Source organism: Bufo bufo, chromosome 5 (assembly GCF_905171765.1).
Source record: "Bufo bufo chromosome 5, aBufBuf1.1, whole genome shotgun sequence".
NCBI classification, from domain to species: Eukaryota; Metazoa; Chordata; class Amphibia; order Anura; family Bufonidae; genus Bufo; species Bufo bufo.
The window spans coordinates 471,974,851-471,992,019 of record NC_053393.1 but is presented as its reverse complement, the minus strand read 5'-3'; the positions used below and the strand labels follow the sequence as shown (position 1 = coordinate 471,992,019).

At 47.3% G+C, this 17,169-nt stretch overlaps 1 protein-coding gene across 1 annotated transcript in view; it reads left to right on the top strand.

Annotated features, from left to right (window-relative positions):
* The first annotated feature begins 11,653 nt into the window (after positions 1–11,653).
* The window catches only part of XYLB (xylulokinase), a 298,115-nt gene continuing 292,599 nt past the window's right edge, over positions 11,654–17,169 (top strand). The window contains exon 1 of the mRNA XM_040434104.1: positions 11,654–11,935. Coding sequence (XP_040290038.1) covers positions 11,888–11,935 — 48 coding nt within the window. The 5' untranslated portion in view covers positions 11,654–11,887. The remainder of the gene's footprint in view (positions 11,936–17,169) is intronic.

The window sequence follows — 17,169 nt, the reverse complement described above, 5'->3', positions numbered from 1 at the left end:
GGCCCGCCCCGGGTGCCACTCACAAGGGGGGTGCCATGACTGAGTCACCCCTCCATCCACTGCTGCACCGCGACGCGACTCCACCAGGCGCCGGCTTCTGTGGAAGGATTATTGCGGCGGCGCGCAACATGACGTCACGACGCTGACGCCGCGCCGCCTTCACGGATCTTTTAAAGAAGCGGAAGGATCCATTACCAGCGGTCGGACGGAGCCTGAGGCATCATCAAAATGTGAGTAAATAATTGTGTAATTAAGGGGTGTGTGTGTGTGTAATTAAGTGGGGGTTTGTAATTAAGGGGGGGGGGTGTAATTAAGGGATGTGTGTGTGTAATTAAGGGAGGGGTTTGTAATTAAGGTGGGGAGGGAGGGGGTGTAATTAAGGGGGGGAGTGTGTAATTAAGGGGGGGTGTAATTAAGGGAGGGGGTGTAATTAAGGTGGGGAGGGAGGGGGTGTAATTAAGGGAGGAGGTGACGTGTAATTAAGGGAGGGGGTGTAATTAAGGGGAGAAGTGAGGGGGTGTAATTAAGGGGGGGGGTGTAATTAAGGGAGGGGGTGTAATTAAGGTGGGGAGGGAGGGGGTGTAATTAAGGGGGGGTGTAATTAAGGGAGGAGGTGTAATTAAGGGGAGAAGAGAGGGGGTGTAATTAAGGGGGGGTGTAATTAAGGGGGGGTGTAATTAAGGTGGGGAGGGAGGGGGTGTAATTAAGGGGGGGTGTTATTAAGGGAGGGGGTGTAATTAAGGTGGGGAGGGAGGGGGTGTAATTACGTTTTTTCAAGTTGATATAGAGCTTACAAATTTGTAATAAATATTATTGAAAACATTGAAAAAAGTTTGTGCATGTTTTCTTAACCTTCTTGGGGGCGGGGGGGGGGGGGGGGGGGGGGGGGGGTGCCAAACAAAGGGTTCGCCCAGGGTGCCAAATGCTCTAGGTATGCCCCTGGATATACCTGCTTCCATCAAATATTGATTAAGGGGTTCTATATACCTGCTTTCACATATACTGATTAAGGGGATTGATATACCTGCTTCCACAAAATATTGATTGAGGCCTGCGATACACCTGCTTCCACAAAATACTGATTAAGGCCTCATGCACTCGACAGTATTTTTTCACGGTCCGCAAAACGGGGTTCCGTTGGTCCGTGATCCGTGACCGTTTTTTCTTCCGTGGGTCTTCCTTGATTTTTGGAGGATCCACGGACATGAAAAAAATGTTGTTTTGGTGTCCGCCTGGCCGTGCGGAGCAAGAGTTAATATACCATAGGATCGGAGTTTTCTCCAATCCGATGGTATATTTTAACTTGAAGCGTCCCCATCACCATGGGAACGCCTCTATGTTAGAATATACCATCGGATTTGAGTTAGATCGTGAAACTCAGATCCGACAGTATATTCTAACACAGAGGCGTTCCCATAGTGATGGGGACGCTTCAAGTTAGAATATCATACGAACTGTGTAAATGACTGCCCCCTGCTGCCTGGCAGCACCCGATCTCTTACAGTGGGCTGTGATCCGCACAATTAACCCCTCAGTTGCCGCACCTGAGGGGTTAATTGTGCATATCATAGCCCCCTATAAGAGATCAGGTGCTGCCAGGCAGGAAGGGGCAGACCCCCTCCCTCCCCTGTATTACATTCATTGGTGGCCAGTGCGGCCTCCCCTCCCCCCTTTATTAAAATCACGTTCCGAATCCCCCATCATTGGTGGCCAGTGCGGCCTCACCTCTCCCCCCCCCACTAGTTAAAATCACGTTCCGAATCCCGCATCATTGGTGGCCAGTGCGGCCTCACATCTCCCCCCCCTTAGTTAAAATCACGTTCCCCCATCATTGGTGGCAGTGGAGAGTTCCGATCGGAGTCCCAGTTTAATCGCTGGGGCTCCGATCGGTAACCATGGCAACCAGGACGCTACTGCAGTCCTGGTTGCCATGGTTACTTAGCAATTTTTAGAAGCATTATACTTACCTGCGAGCTGCGATGTCTGTGACCGGCCGGGCGCTCCTCCTACTGGTAAGTGAAAGGTCTGTGCGGCGCATTGCTTATAGCACAGACCTGTCACCTGAACGTGATTTTAACTGGGGGGGGGAGAGGGGAGGCCGCACTGGCCACCAATAATTATAATATTGGGGAGGGAGGGGGTCTGCCCCCTCCTGCCTGGCAGCACCTGATCTCTTACAGGGGGCTATAATAAGCACAATTAACCCTTTAGGTGCGGCACCTGAGGGGTTAATTGTGCGGATCACAGCCCCCTGTAAAAGATCGGGTGCTGCCAGGCAGCAGGGGGCAGTCATGTACACAGTTCTCAGTATATTCTAACTTGAAGCGTCCCCATCACTATGGGAACGCCTCTGTGTTAGAATATACTGTCGGATAAGGGGTTTAATATACCTGAAAAAGCTTTATGCAGACGGATCTGCGATCCGTCTGTGTGAAAGTTGCCAACGGCCACGGATCACGGACGCGGATGCCAATCTTGTGTGCATCCGTGTTTTTTCACGGACCCATTGACTTGAATGGGTCCGTGAACCGTTGTCCGTCAAAAAAATAGGACAGGTCCTATTTTTTTGATGGACAGGAAACACGGATCACGGCCGCGGATGAACAACGGTGCATTTTCCCGAGTTTTCAACGGACCCATTGAAAGTCAATGGGTCCGCAGAAAATCACGGAAAACGGAACAACGGCCACGGATGCACACAACGGTCGTGTGCATGACGCCTAAGGGGACTGATATACCTGCTTCCACCAAATATTGATTGAGGCCTGTGATACACCTGCTTCCACAAAATACTGATTAAGGGGTGGAAAATGCCTGCTTTCACCAAATACTGATTGAGGCCTGTGATACACCTGCTTCCACAAAATACTGATTGAGGGGTGCTATATACCTGCTTCCTCCAAATACTGATTGAGCCCTGCGATACACCTGCATCCACAAAATACTGATTAAGGGGATTGATATACCTGCTTCCACCAAATATTGATTGAGGCCTGCAATACACCTGCTTCCTCAAAATACTGATTAAGGGGTTTTATATACGGGCTTCCACCAAATATTGATTGAGGCCTGCGATATACCTGCTTCCACAAAATACTGATTGAGGGGTGCAATATACCTGATTCCACCAAATATTAATTGAGACCTGCGATACACCTGCTTCCACAAAATACTGATTAATGGGATTGATATACCTGCTTCCACAAAATACTGATTAAGGGGTTTGATACACCTGCTTCCACAAAATACTGAATAAGGGGTTTCATATACTGCCTTCCACCAAATACTGATTGAGGGTTGCGATATACCTGCTTCCACCAAATACTGATTGAGGCCTGCGATACACCTGCTTCCACAAAATACTGATTGAGGGGTGCGATATACCTGCTTCCTCAAAATACTGAGTAAGGGGTTTGATATACCTGCTTCCACAAAATACAGATTGAGGGTTGCAATATACCTGCTTCCACTAAAAACTGATTGAGGCCTGCGATACACCGGCTTCCACAAAATACTGATTAAGGGGTTTGATATACCTACTGCCACAAAATACTGATTAAGGGGTGCGATATACCTGCTTCCACAAAATACTGAATAAGGGGTTTGATATACCTGCTTCCACAAATTACAGATTGAGGGTTGCGATATACCTGCTTCCACCAAATATTGATTAAGGGGTTCTATATACCTGCTTTCACAAAATACTGATTAAGGGGATTGATATACCTGCTTTCACAAAATATTGATTGAGGCCTGCGATACACCTGCTTCCACAAAATACTGATTAAGGGGATTGATATACCTGCTTCCACCAAATATTGATTGAGGCCTGTGATACACCTGCTTCCACAAAATACTGATTAAGGGGTTTGATATACCTGCTTCCACCAAATATTGATTGAGGCCTGCGATACACCTGCTTCCACCAAATACTGATTAAGGCCTGCGATACACCTGCTTCCACAAAATACTGCTTGAGAGGTGCGATATACCTGTTTCCTTCAAATACTGATTGAGCCCTGCGATACACCTGCATCCACAAAATACTGATTAAGGGGATTTATATACCTGCTTCCACAAAATACAGATTGAGGAGTGCGATATACCTGCTTCCACCAAATATTGATTAACGGGTTCTATATATCAGCTTCCACAAAATACTGGATGAGGGGTGCGATATACCTGCTTCCACAATACTGATTAAGGGGTTCTATATACCTGCTTCCACAAAATACTGATTGAGGGGTGCGATATACCTACTTCCACAAAATACAGATTAAGGGGTTCTATATACCTGCTTCCACAAAATACTGATTAAGGGGTTTGCTATACCAGCCTCCACCAAATACTGATTGAGGCCTGCGATACACCTGCTTCTACAAAATACAGATTGAGGGGTGGGAAATGCATGCTTTCACCAAATACTTATTGAGGCCTGCGATACACCTGCTTCTACAAAATAGTGATTGAGGGGTGCGATATACCTGCTTCCACCAAATACTGATTGAGGCCTGCAATATACCTCCTTCCACAAATATTGCTCTTCTCTAGGGACTTTGGCACAGGGTCATTTTGAAAATGACAGGCAGAGGAAGAGGCAGGTCGTTCCGCAGGCGTGCTAGGGGTCGGCCAGGTGCACCAGGCCGGAGCCTAAGTGGGATGTTGGAGAAGGTGCGTGCAATTCCGTCAAAGGACGCACCAGAGTTGGTTGAGAGGCTGACTCAGCCTTCCGCTTCTGCACCCTTCTCCTCCTCTGTATCTGCACCCTCCTCACTCTCTGCTGTGTGCACCCCCAAAGACACCACCACCACCATAGCCCCTCCACTCGAGTCAGAGGAATTATTTTCCCATCCATTCCCAGACCTTACCAATGTGCAGCCATTCTTGGCATCGGATGAGGAAGAGGAGGTAGCAACGGCCGCCACCCAGTTGTCTGAGGACAGTACCCAGATCAGCCCAAGGAGGGTGGTCCCCGCTGTTGCTGCCTACTCTGAGATCTCTAATGTCAGTGGTGGTGAAGGTGACAATGATGACGTGTTGATGGACGTCACGTGGGTGCCCACAAGAGAGGAATAGGAGCAGCAGATAGAGAAGCATGCAGAACTCTTACTGCACAGGAGGCAAATGTATCTGGAGCGAGCCATCCACCATGCATGGTCACATCTTGCGCTCCCAGGACGCCAGCACATCGCTCGCCAGGGTGGAATTTTTGTAACGTGTCAGCTGCTGACAATAGTGTTGCCATCTGCAGCCTGTGCTGTCAACGCATAAGTCGCGGTAAGCCCAACACTCACTTAAGGATGACCGCCTTAATATGGCACCTGGCCTCCCATCACCTAGCCCAGTGGGAGAAACGCCGCCAGAACCCACAAAGCCACACTCCTGGTGCTTCACGTCCTGCCTCTTCTCCTTCTCCTCTCTCCTCCCATTTGTCCTCCACTCCACCGTGCCATTGTCGTGTTCATCTGGCAGAAGGCAGGCTTCCGTGGCCCAAATGTTCGAGCGTAAAAAGTTGATGAGGCCGGATAGCCCTCTTGCCCAACAGCTGACCGCTGGCTTGTCGGAACAGCTAGCCCGCCAACTACTGCCATATAAACTGGTGGACTCGGAGGCCTGTAGAAAATTTGTGGCCATTGGCACACTGCAATGGAAAGTCCCTGGAAGGAAATATTTCTCCCAGAAGGGCATCCCAGAGCTATATGGCCACGCTCAGTGGCAAGTGAATATATCTCTGGCACACAGTGTCAGTGCCAAGATACATCTGACCACAGACATGTGGTCTAGCGAACTCGGGCAGGGAAGGTACATAACTTTTACTGCCCACTGGGTGAACCTTCTGATGGCCGTCAAGCATCTAACCCGTGGCACCCGTGTGGATTTGGTGTTACCGCCGCGGATTGAATGCAGGCCTGCCTCTTCTTCTCCTCCTACATCATCCGTCTCCTCTTCGGCTGCACCCCCAAGCTCCCCAGAACCTATTTGACGTGCCAGGTGAAACATTTCCATGCTTTGCTGCGGCTGTTGTGCCTGGAAGCCAAGAGCCACACCGGTCCTGCACTGCTTTCAGCTCTGCGGTCACAGGCTGATCAGTGGCTAACCCCGCTTAATTTGACAGTTGGTTTAGTGGTGTGCAACAACGGTGCCAATCTGCTGAGCCCACTGAAACAGGAGAAAATGACACACGTGCCGTGCACGGCACACGTCCTGAACTTAGTCGTGCAGCGATTCCTTGCCAAATACCCTGGGGTCCAGGACGTCTTGCGGCAGGCCAGAGATTTTCCTCTGGCCATTTTAGAAGATCGTACACGGCCATGACTCGCCTTGCTGACATTCAGCGGCGACACCACCTGCCTGTCAGACGTCTGATTTGTGACAGTCTGACATGCTGGAACTCCACCTTATATATGCTTGATAGGCTGCTCCAGCAGCAACGTGCCGTTAACGACTACCTGTACAAACTCTGCAGCAGTACAGGTGATGGGAGCTTGGTTTCTTTTCACCTCACCAGTGGCTGCTCATGTGCGACACATGCAGACTTCTGCGGCCATTTGATGAGATCACCAAACTGGTCAGTCACAGCCAGGGCACCATCAGTGACATCGTACCTTACACCTTCTTTCTGAAGCGTACATTGCATCGTGTCATTGATCAAGCCGTTGAGGAGCAGGAGCTGGAAGATGAGGAAGTTGCAATGCTGAATAAATTCCCAGAGGTGGCTAATCCATCTGAGACAAGTCAGCAGGAGTCTGAAGAGGAGTCAGAGGAGGAAGGTGGCTGGGGGGAGAAGGAGGAGGAGGAAGAAAAGCAGGCTTTGAGGGGGACTTTAAACTTTTCGGGGATCCCTGGTGTTGTCCGTGGCTGGGGAGCGGAGACAAAGGACAACATTCTCCTGGGCGATGAGCAGGAGCCAGGGCGCTCCACCGCTTCCAATTTAGTGCAAATGGGGGCCTTCATGCTCCAGTGTTTGAAGAGGGACCCCTGTATAAAAAGCATAAAGAGCAATAACCAGTACTGGATGGCAACGTACTTAGACCCTCGGTACAAACACAAAATGGCGGACATGCTACCAGCATCACAGAGGGCTGTCAGAATGCAGCATATCCAGGCCTTGCTTCGAGAGATGCTGCATTCTGCTGTTGTGTGCACTGGCAGAGGAATTTCCACCCACAGCGAAACAGGTGCGGGTACCAATCCTACTGCACCTGCAAGAAGATGTGTTGGTCACTTCAGATATGAGATCATTCTTGCATCCAACCCATGGACAGCCGCCCTCTGGATCCAGCCTCAGGGAATGCCTAGACTGACAGGTGTCTGACTACATCGGGTTCAGGGCCGATGTGGACGCTCTGAGAAGCGAGGAACCCCTGGACTACTGGGTGTGCAGGCTTGACCTGTGGCCAGAGCTGGCACAATTTGCCTTGGAACTCTTGGCTTGCCCTTTGTTGAGTGTCCTGTCTGAAAGGACGTTCAACGCAGCAGGGGGGATCGTGACCGATAAGTGCACTCGCCTAGCTCTAAAAATGAATGAGGCATGGATCTCGGAGGAATTCAACACCTGTGACGACCACGTGTAATTAAATTTTCTTATGCCAGCCCATACATATCCGCCATCACCCTGAACAAAGAATGGTCCTTGTCTAATGTATATACAGCGGCATAAAAGGCCTTTTCTGTCAGCTGATTACCTAATTTTTGGGGCCTGTACTCCAATGGCCTACAGTGAAATTGTTATTCAGTGATCACCTAATGTACCTCCAGCCACATAATCACTTGTTCTTTTCTGTCAGGTGAATGCCTAATGTTTGGGGCCTCTACTAGCCTACAGTAATATAGTTATCCAGTGACCGTCTAATCCACATAATCACTTGTTCTTTTCTGTGAGGTGAATGCCTAATTTTTGGGGCCTGTACTGGCCTACAGTAAAATTGTTAACCAGTGACTGCCTAATGTGCCTCCAGCCACATAATCACTTGTTCTTTTCTGTCAGGTGAATGCCTAATACTCACGTGGCCTAAAATAAAAAATTTCTAGACTCTATCAGGGCACATTTTTGAGAGTTTCCCTTTAAGACCAATCAGGGGCCATAAAAATGGCCCCTGATTAAAATACATATTTTTTGTTGGAATTTTTGCCATTGATCCCCCTCTGGTATGTCACTGTCCATGTTGTGGGACTATTTGTGCACTTCTAGTAAGTATTTGGTGGCTGCAAACATGACCTGAAGGTTTTTCAAGTTCGCCTGCCATTAAAGTCAATGAGGTCCGCCTCAAACGAGCGGTTCTCAGATATTTGATAGCGAATGCACTTTCGCGAATCATCCCGGCCGATGTTCTTCCATCACTACATACAGCAACAGTGGGGCAATGATGAAAATTTTTAGGTGTTCATTTTATTTATTTATTTTTTAATACATTTGTTAAAGGGGTTTTCCGAGATATTTATACTGATGACCTATCCTCTGTATAGGTCATCAATATTTGATCAGGAAGGGGGGGTCCGACAAATATCGGTAAATCTGCCATGAAACATACAGTACATACACATGCAGCAGAACTGAGTTTGTCATATGATCATACACAGGGCTGTAGGTAAGCCTACTGTACTTAATTTGAGTTATCCCTATACAAACAAGCAGTGTACCCCCAAAGATTTAAAGATGATGTTTGGTTTCAGGAAGAAACCAGACAACGGATGGGATCCTCCTCAATAACAAACTGAGCATTACTTACCTGACAGATGCCATTCCCCAACATCAATTCTCCTGGCAGGGCTCTGCTTCTTCTAGAAACCTGACAACCCCTCTAAATAACAGCTATGTGACACCCTGGTACTGCATATTTATCAGCGGAGACACTTTAAGGCCTCCTTTCCACTCATATTTTTTTCTGCATTTTTGTAATTCTTTTGGGTTTTCTTTTTATTACATTATTTATTATTTATTTTATGCACCTATATAGCGCTACTATATTCTGCAGCGCTTTACAGACATCATTGTCGCTCACTGTCCCCAATAGAGCTCACAATCTAAGTTCCCTATCAGTATGTCTTTGGAGTGTGGGAGGAAAACGGAGTACCCAGAGGAAACCCACTCAAACACAGGGAGAACATACAAGCTCCATTTGTAGTGTGCATTTTTTTCAGCGGTTTTTCAAGTCCTGTAGAGAAGATCACTGGAAGAAAAAAATCTCCATAACTAGAGCATGCTGTCTTTTGAAAAAATGTAAAAAAAAGCCACTGGACCAAAAAGTCACCAAAATGCCACAGAACAATGCGTTGTTTGTAGAACATTTTATGTTTCCCTTTAAAGGGAATCTGTCACTAGGTTAAGGTCTCATGCACACGGGTATAGGCCTTCAGTGCCTGTGCTGCGGACCGCAAATAGCATGGGCACCATCTGTGTGGCCGCTGTCTGCGGATGCAGACCCATTCACTCGCAAAGAACTAGGACATGCACTATTTTTTGGCGATGCGGAGGCATGGACAGAAAGCCCACAAAAGCGCTCCGTAGTGCTTCCATGAGGTTCCATTCAGTCCCTCCGTATCTGGCGGATTGCGGACCCATTCAAGTGAATGTGTCCGCATCCGTAATACAGAGCGAACACGGCCGATGTCCGTATATTGCGGACCGGCCGTTTGCGGTTGGCAATACGGGCACGGACCACCTATGGTCGTATGCATGAGATCTTATGCTGTCCTATCTGAGGGCAGCACAACCTGCTGACAGACACCCATTGGCTGGTGCGATGCATGTGACCATCCCCACAGCCAGCCAGTTGAAAACTGTGTCGGGACTGGAAGATGAAGAGAGCGGAGGCAGCGGGGAGCACCGGAGCAATGTGGAGCAAGTATGAATCTTCTGTTTCAGGGGCCATGCTGCAGGAACCTGTTAAAACATCATTTTTAACAGAAAACTCCTTCAAGGATAAGTTCAAAGAATTGATGAAGATTTTGGTGACTTTCTCATTCACTCGAATAATACATGCAGAAGCTCATGCTCACTCTGCAGAAACAACCCCATTAAGGGAGAGTTCACATCTCCGTTTCATTTTCCGTTCTTCTGATCCATCAGAGGAACGGAAAAACAAACAAACAGGACACTGAAAAAAATACTGATCCTTTCGCACATTTGGCATCCATTTGAGATCTGTTTTTCCTGTTTAAAAAAACGAATCTCTAACGTAAATGGCTCAAACGGATACCAAATGTGCACAGCTGATACCAGGCAGGGGTTAGGTTAAGAAACTGGGATTGGGGGGGGGCATGGGTCGGCGTTTTAGTTTCCGCCCACAGGCAGCAGAAAGTCTAGGTGCACCCCTGGATGATGCACAGGATCCACTTTTATACAGGATTTTTTTTTTTTTCTGTTCTTCTGACAGATCAAAAAAAGCAAAATGAAACGTGAACTCTCCCTTAGGGCTCATGCACATGAGTGTAATGGCTCAGTGCCCGTATTGCGGCCCATAAACGGCCGTCCCGCAATATACGGGCACTGGATGTATCACTTCATGGTGCGGATGTAGACCCATTGACTTGAATGGGTCCGCAATCCACAAGATGCAACCGAAGATAGGACTTCACTTATCTTTTGTGGAGTGGAGGCACGGATTGTAAACCCACGGAAGCACTACAAATTGTTTCCGTGGGCTTTCATGTCCATGTGAATATACCCTTTAGGCCTCATGCACACGACCATATTTTCAGTCCACATCCGATCCGCATTGTGCATCCAGTATGTCTGTTCTGCGGCCCCACAAAAAGAATAGAACATGTCCTATTTCCGTTTTACAGACAAGAATAGGCATTTCTATCATAGGGCCCGACATTCTGATCTGCAAAATGCAGAGCGCACACAGCCAGTATGCGGGTTTTGCGGATCCGCAAAAACGGATACGGTCATGTGCATTAAGGGCCTAAGGCTGAAGGTACACTTGTGACAGTTTTGTGCTGTTTCTCGCAGACAGGTGTGTGACTGGAGTGTGACTAGTTAGGCTCATCGCTACGATTCTGCAATGTATAAGAGTTTTGCTTAGCAAATGTGGAGCCTGACATGCTATAAGTCAACCGATGACGGTTTTTACTTAGGGCGTCTCGCCCATCAGTAGCATACATTAGACCTCTTTCACACGAACGATACAGATTGGCTCCAGATGCGTTTAGTGAAACTCGGACCATTTCGGAAGCAAGTTCAGTCAGTTTTGTCTGCAATTGCGTTCAGTGTTTCATTTTTTTCCGCGAGGGTGAGATCAGTTTTGATGTGTTTTTCACGCGCGTGAAGATTTACAAACAACTGTAAAGGGGGCCTAAATCTGCCACAGTGAACATGTGTGTGATTATGTACATACTGGGGGAGAGTTATCAAACTGGTGTAAAGGAAACTGGCTTAGTTGCCCATAACAACCAATCAGCTTCTACCTTTCTTTTTCCAAAGGAGCTGTGAAAAATGAAAGGTGGAATCTGATTGGTTGCTATGGATAACTAAGCCTGTTGTCCTTTATACCAGTTTGAGAAATCTCCCCTACTGTGTAGGTTTTCGAGCGGAGTGGTGTCTATAACCTCATGGTTCCCCTCCTCCTCCTATCTCTTGTCAGTCCCACCCCCAGGAACAAGCAGATTTTGGTAGGAATGCGTCCATTAGTATCAGTATAGTGAGCTGTGCTCCCGGACATGTGAGAACCAGGAAGGAAGCTGAGCACATGGCTGAGGAGAGGGCTGCTGCATCTGGGTGTCCCTGCAGAATAAACCATGTACTCGCCCACCCTTGCTCCATGTCATCCCTTAACTAAAACAAACTGGAGCTGAACTGGTTAATGATTGACTGTATGGTAGCAGCTCCCCACTGCAGGCCTGTCAGAGGAATCTGCTGCAGTGTCTGTAAGGATCCTGTCCAATGGAGTCCGCTGCATATTACCTGGGGTTTGACTTCAGCACTCAGCAGGTAATAGGCATCTTCAGTCTTATATGATATCGGAAACAGATGTAGCAGAGCCATGCCTGTCGTTCGGCCCAGTGCGCTGTGGACTACACATAAACTAAGCTGTCCCAATGCACGAAGAATGATAAACTGAGCTCTGCTACATCGGTTATTGGCATAGTACATGTACCACATAATACTGCACTGTTTTTTTTTGTGTCAAGCCTTCTGTATCAGTTAGGCCTCTTGCACACGAACGTTGTGTTGTGGCCGTATTGTGGCCCGCATATGTCGGCCCATGTGCACTACGCATCACGGATGCGGACCCATTCTCTTGAATGGGTCCGCAATCACTGAGATGCGGAACAGAAGCACAGATCGGAAGCACTACGGAGTGCTTCCGTGGCGTTTCTGTCCGTGCCTCCGCACCACAAAAAAAATAGAACTTGTTCTATTTTTTTTTGCTGTATGGACGGATCACGGACCCATTCAAGTTGAATGGGTCTCGATCAGAGCCGGCCGCCGCACGGATGTTTCCCAAATTGCGGTCCCTAATGCTCGGAACAGATGCACAACGTTCGTGTGCAAAAGGCCTTTGGGAAATTCTCAAATCCTGGCTCTTAACACCTTTCATCACTAAGAAAAAATGTCAGTGCAAGGACTTGTTAACATTTCCGTTTTTCCATTGGTTTTGAAATGCTTGTTCACACCGTAGCTCAGTGAAAAATCTAAATCACGGAGACCTGCACTATTTTGGTCAGTGTTTGTGGAATACGGATGACACCTGGACCAAGCACGGACGTCTTCACGGATTAACCACATACAGATTTTTCGCCATGGACATGGAAATGTGAATGAGGCCTAAGGCTTCATTCATACAGGCTTATTAATTGGAACTCAGAATGTGGAACCATATTGTGGCCAGTAGTGCGGTCAGTATACTTCTGTACAGATGTTGTGTTCTCTTCACACGTGATGGAAAATACACAGCATAAAGACTCCCCATATTATCCTATGGGGTTGAAAAGTGTCAATCCCTGCAGAATAGGGGCCATTTATTAACAAGCCTACACCAGTTTTTGGCATAGAAAAGTTGCAAGACCCAGTTTTGCGATTTTTCTTTAAATTCCCATGTGACAAAATTTTGTTGCATGAGTGTTTTTACTCCATCCTCACTACAAGGCCTCTTGCACGCGACCGTATGCCCTCCGAGATATATGGTCCGTGAGTGGGCCATATGTCCCGGGGCGCCATTGATCGAACGCACAGCATCATAGATTACAATGATGCTGTGGACGTCGGGCCGCCCGCGGGGCTGTTGTCCCGCACTCAAGTGCGCACGATCAATGCCGCTTCGGGATATATGGCCCGTTCACGCACGGTATATCTCGGATGGCATACGGTCGTGTGTTGGCGGCCGGGCTGAAGCCAGGACATTTACAACTGGAAACGGGCGTAAAAGAGGAGTGAAAACAACTCCAGTCAGGGGCTGAAGTGGTTTTCATTCCAGGTGCAGGGACAGCTGAAGGCGCGCCTAATTTATTACATGGTCTGCACCTTGTCATATATTAAGGACTTCCTCCGGCAGCACAGGGGCTATCAAAGATCAGTGTAAAAAAAACGTCTTTGATAAATGATCCCCCAACATCTCCATTCATTTGAAAGGGGGATGTATTCCACAAAGAAATCTGCATCCAAATCCATGTGTAAAAATGAACCCTCATGCACAAAATCAGAGCTTCTAAGACAAAAGCATTCACTGCGAAAATGCGCAGGAAAACAAGTGTGCAAAATATTTGTGGGGGGAAACCCTTTCATAGAATTACGCTGGCTCCATATACCTCACCTACTCCTTACAGACAGAATATGATTGAAAGACAGGCAAGTATGAATCATGCTACAATTATAGAATGGACTGCCGGGGCGTAGTTATCGGGCTAAGGGGTCCCAAAATCCCTTCTGCCATATAAGAAGACACCAGTATTAAAGAAAGCACATGGTGGTTGGGCACCCCTGTTACATATTTTACTCTGGGGCCCAGGATCTTCATGTTCCGCTTCTGGAAAGGAACAGCCTATCCATCACCCCAGAACTTTTAAAAAGCCGGAAGCTGAAAAAGTGGCTTCACCCAACCAAGTCCAGGGCTGTTGTGTGGCTTCCCACAAAGTGGATCCTTTCTTTTCTGCTTTCCGCTAACTGCATCTGCAGCAAGCCCCCGAGGAGCTGGTGCAGATGATGGGAGTGGTAGTGGCCCTGAGGAGATGTGTAATGGTGTACTCCCTCAAGCTGTTCTTCCCTGGGGGTCCCTGCAGTGGAAAGATGGTTTGAAAAATCAGGCCAGAAGTAAGTCTCAATGCAAAATATCCAGCAGTAGTTGGCACAAAGTGCAGTCTATCAGGTATGGCAGCTGCATAAGTGGCAGATAATGGCACCTCTGATGTGTTATCTTGCTTATAACAACTTATTTACAATTGATCTTGGACAACTAGTCACCAGTTTCCATATTTGCCTTATTGCTGATTTATTTAAAACTTTACTTTTATTATTCCATTCATAAGATAGAATAGAAGACACTGGGGAAAGATTGAAACTTGCCAGCTGAGGCCCAATATATGTATCTCTGTTACAGTTTTGTTGACAGTATCTCAGCAACACTGTATCTAACAGACGTATCTCTCTGCTCAAACCAGCAGATGTATCTATTAAATCATGTCTCTCTCTGCTGTGTATCACAGTTTTGCAAAGTTCTGTCTCTCTGCGGCAGCATGTCTCTCTGACAACTAGTGGTCCAAGACCAATTGTGAATAAGTAGTGATAAACACACCACAGGTTGAGGCCTACGGAGTGCTTCCATGGTGTTTCTTTCCGTTGTTCCGCACCGCAAATAAATATGACATGTCATATTTTATTGTGGTGCGGACAGACCACGGACCCATTCAAGCTGGATGGGTCAGGCCCGCTGCACGGATGTTGCCCTTGCATTGGGGACCGCAATTGCTGCACAACGGCCGTTTGCATGAAGCCTTAGCCAGGGTCATAAGTGAGAAAATCTTGCTTATAAGGCCCCTTTCACACGAGCGAGTTATCTGACGTGAACGCATAACACCCGCACTGAATCCTGACCTATTCATTTCTATGGGTCTCTGTACATGAGCGTTTTTTTTTTTTACGCATTAGTTATGCATTGCGTGAAAAACGCAGCATGTTCTATATTCTGCGTTTTTCACACAGCCCTGGCCCCATAGAAGTTAATGGGTCTTCAGTGAAAAACTCATTGCACCCGCAAGCAGGTGCGGATGCAATGCGATTTTCACTGATGGTTGCTAAGAGATGTTTGTAAACCTTCAGTTTTTTATCACATGCGTGAAAAACACATCAAAACGCATTGCACTCACGCGGATAAAACTGAACAACTGAACGTAATTGCAGACAAAACTGACTGAACTTGCTTGCAAAATGGTGTGAGTTTCACTGAACGCATCCGGACCTAATCTGTCACGCTCGTGTGAAAGAGGCCTAAGGCTACTTTCACACTTGCGTTGTTAATTTCGGTATTGACATCCGGCAGACTATCTCAATACCAGAATTAAACTGATTTCCGTTAGGATGCAGTTGTGTGAAATCAAAATGGAAAAACCTGATCAGTCATTAAATACATTGAAAGTCAATGGCTGACAAATCCGTTTTTTAGGCTCCTAAAAAAACGGATCTGTTACCATTGACTTACATTGTTTTCAGCTTGCAGTGGTTTTGTGTCCAGTCCCAAAATGGAATGCTGCCGAAACGGAATGCATAAGGACCAAGTGTAAAAGTAACCTAACTCTCTCTTGTACTTCTGACTAACAGCTGTAAACTGGCACTTGTGGTATTAGGTGTCCACTGTGTAATGCTGTCTTGGAGTTGGTCTGGATGTTATCTAGGTGATGGGTATCCAAACTGTATTCCCTCACTTGCAGCAGGGCCTGTAAAGCTGTGACTTTCTGTTCACTCTGCTGTCTGGATAATGCTGTAGCTTTCCAGTTATCCTGGTACTTTTACAGCAGGCATGCTCAATCTGCGGCCCTCCAGCTGTTGTAAAACTACAACTCCCACAATTCCCTGCTGTAGGCTGATAGCTGTAGGCTGTTCGGGCATGCTGGGAGTTGTAGTTTTGCAATAGCTGGAGGGCCGCAGGTTGAGCATGCCTGTCTTATAGTCTCTCTGGAGTAGCACACTCACAGGAGAATGAGTTCTCTTGATGGTCCCTAAGACCCTAGTAGTAGGAGCAAATGGACGTGCTTCCATTCTCATCACTGTCCTAGTGTCACGGGTAATGGGGAAGGGAAAAACACCAGATACACACAAAAGAAATAGACAACAGTCTAGGCCTCAAAAGCTAAGGAAGAGGGATGGTGACCTAGTAATCCCTAGGCCTTTCCCTAACTCCTGCCAGTATGAGCAGATCCTGATGGTGAAAATGCTCATACGCTGTATACCTATGCCCTGCTAAAACTGACGAGCCCTAGGATAGGTAGCAGGAGACTAGACAGCTGGTTCCTTCCCAGATGAAGAAACCTGTGTCTCCCTGAGGCCTAGAACCAAAACACACCAAAGAACAACAAACAAAACAGGCAACTTTACTTTAAGATGTATGGAGAAGCAGGAGATCCAAGACAAACAAGCTCTAGCAACTCCAAGAGGAAATATCAACCGCATGGTCAGCAGTGTGAGGCAGACCTAAATAGAGCCTTATCCCTGATAACAAGCAGAACCTGGGGAGAGGTGAGATCCTGCCAAACAACAACATACAAAGAGGAAAACAGAGAGACCTGTCAGATAGCCTCACGTGCAGCAAGTCTATCCGATCTTCTCATCTCTGTCACGGGAGGGACCGTGACACCTAGCTAACACTTCCCCTCCTGGCATAAGGCAGGACCAGCCTACTCCTACCACGAGTGAAGGAACAGGGTGTCCAACCCTATCCCTGCCAACCATACCTTTGCATGCTGCTGCACATAACATAGTAACATAGTATGTAAGTGCAAAAAAGGACATCCGTTCAGCCTGTTATCCTGCAAGAAAAAAGTGGATAGATCCGGCACCCAAATAAAAACGAATTCCTTTATTAACTCATAACATAATAGAAAATATTAAAACCACTGTCGCTTACATGTTTCGGGCATACAAGCCCTTCCTCATAGCAACTGTTATCCTGCAAGTTGATCCAGAGGAAGGTAAAAAACCCTGTGAGGTAGAAGCCAATTTTCCTCATTTTAGGG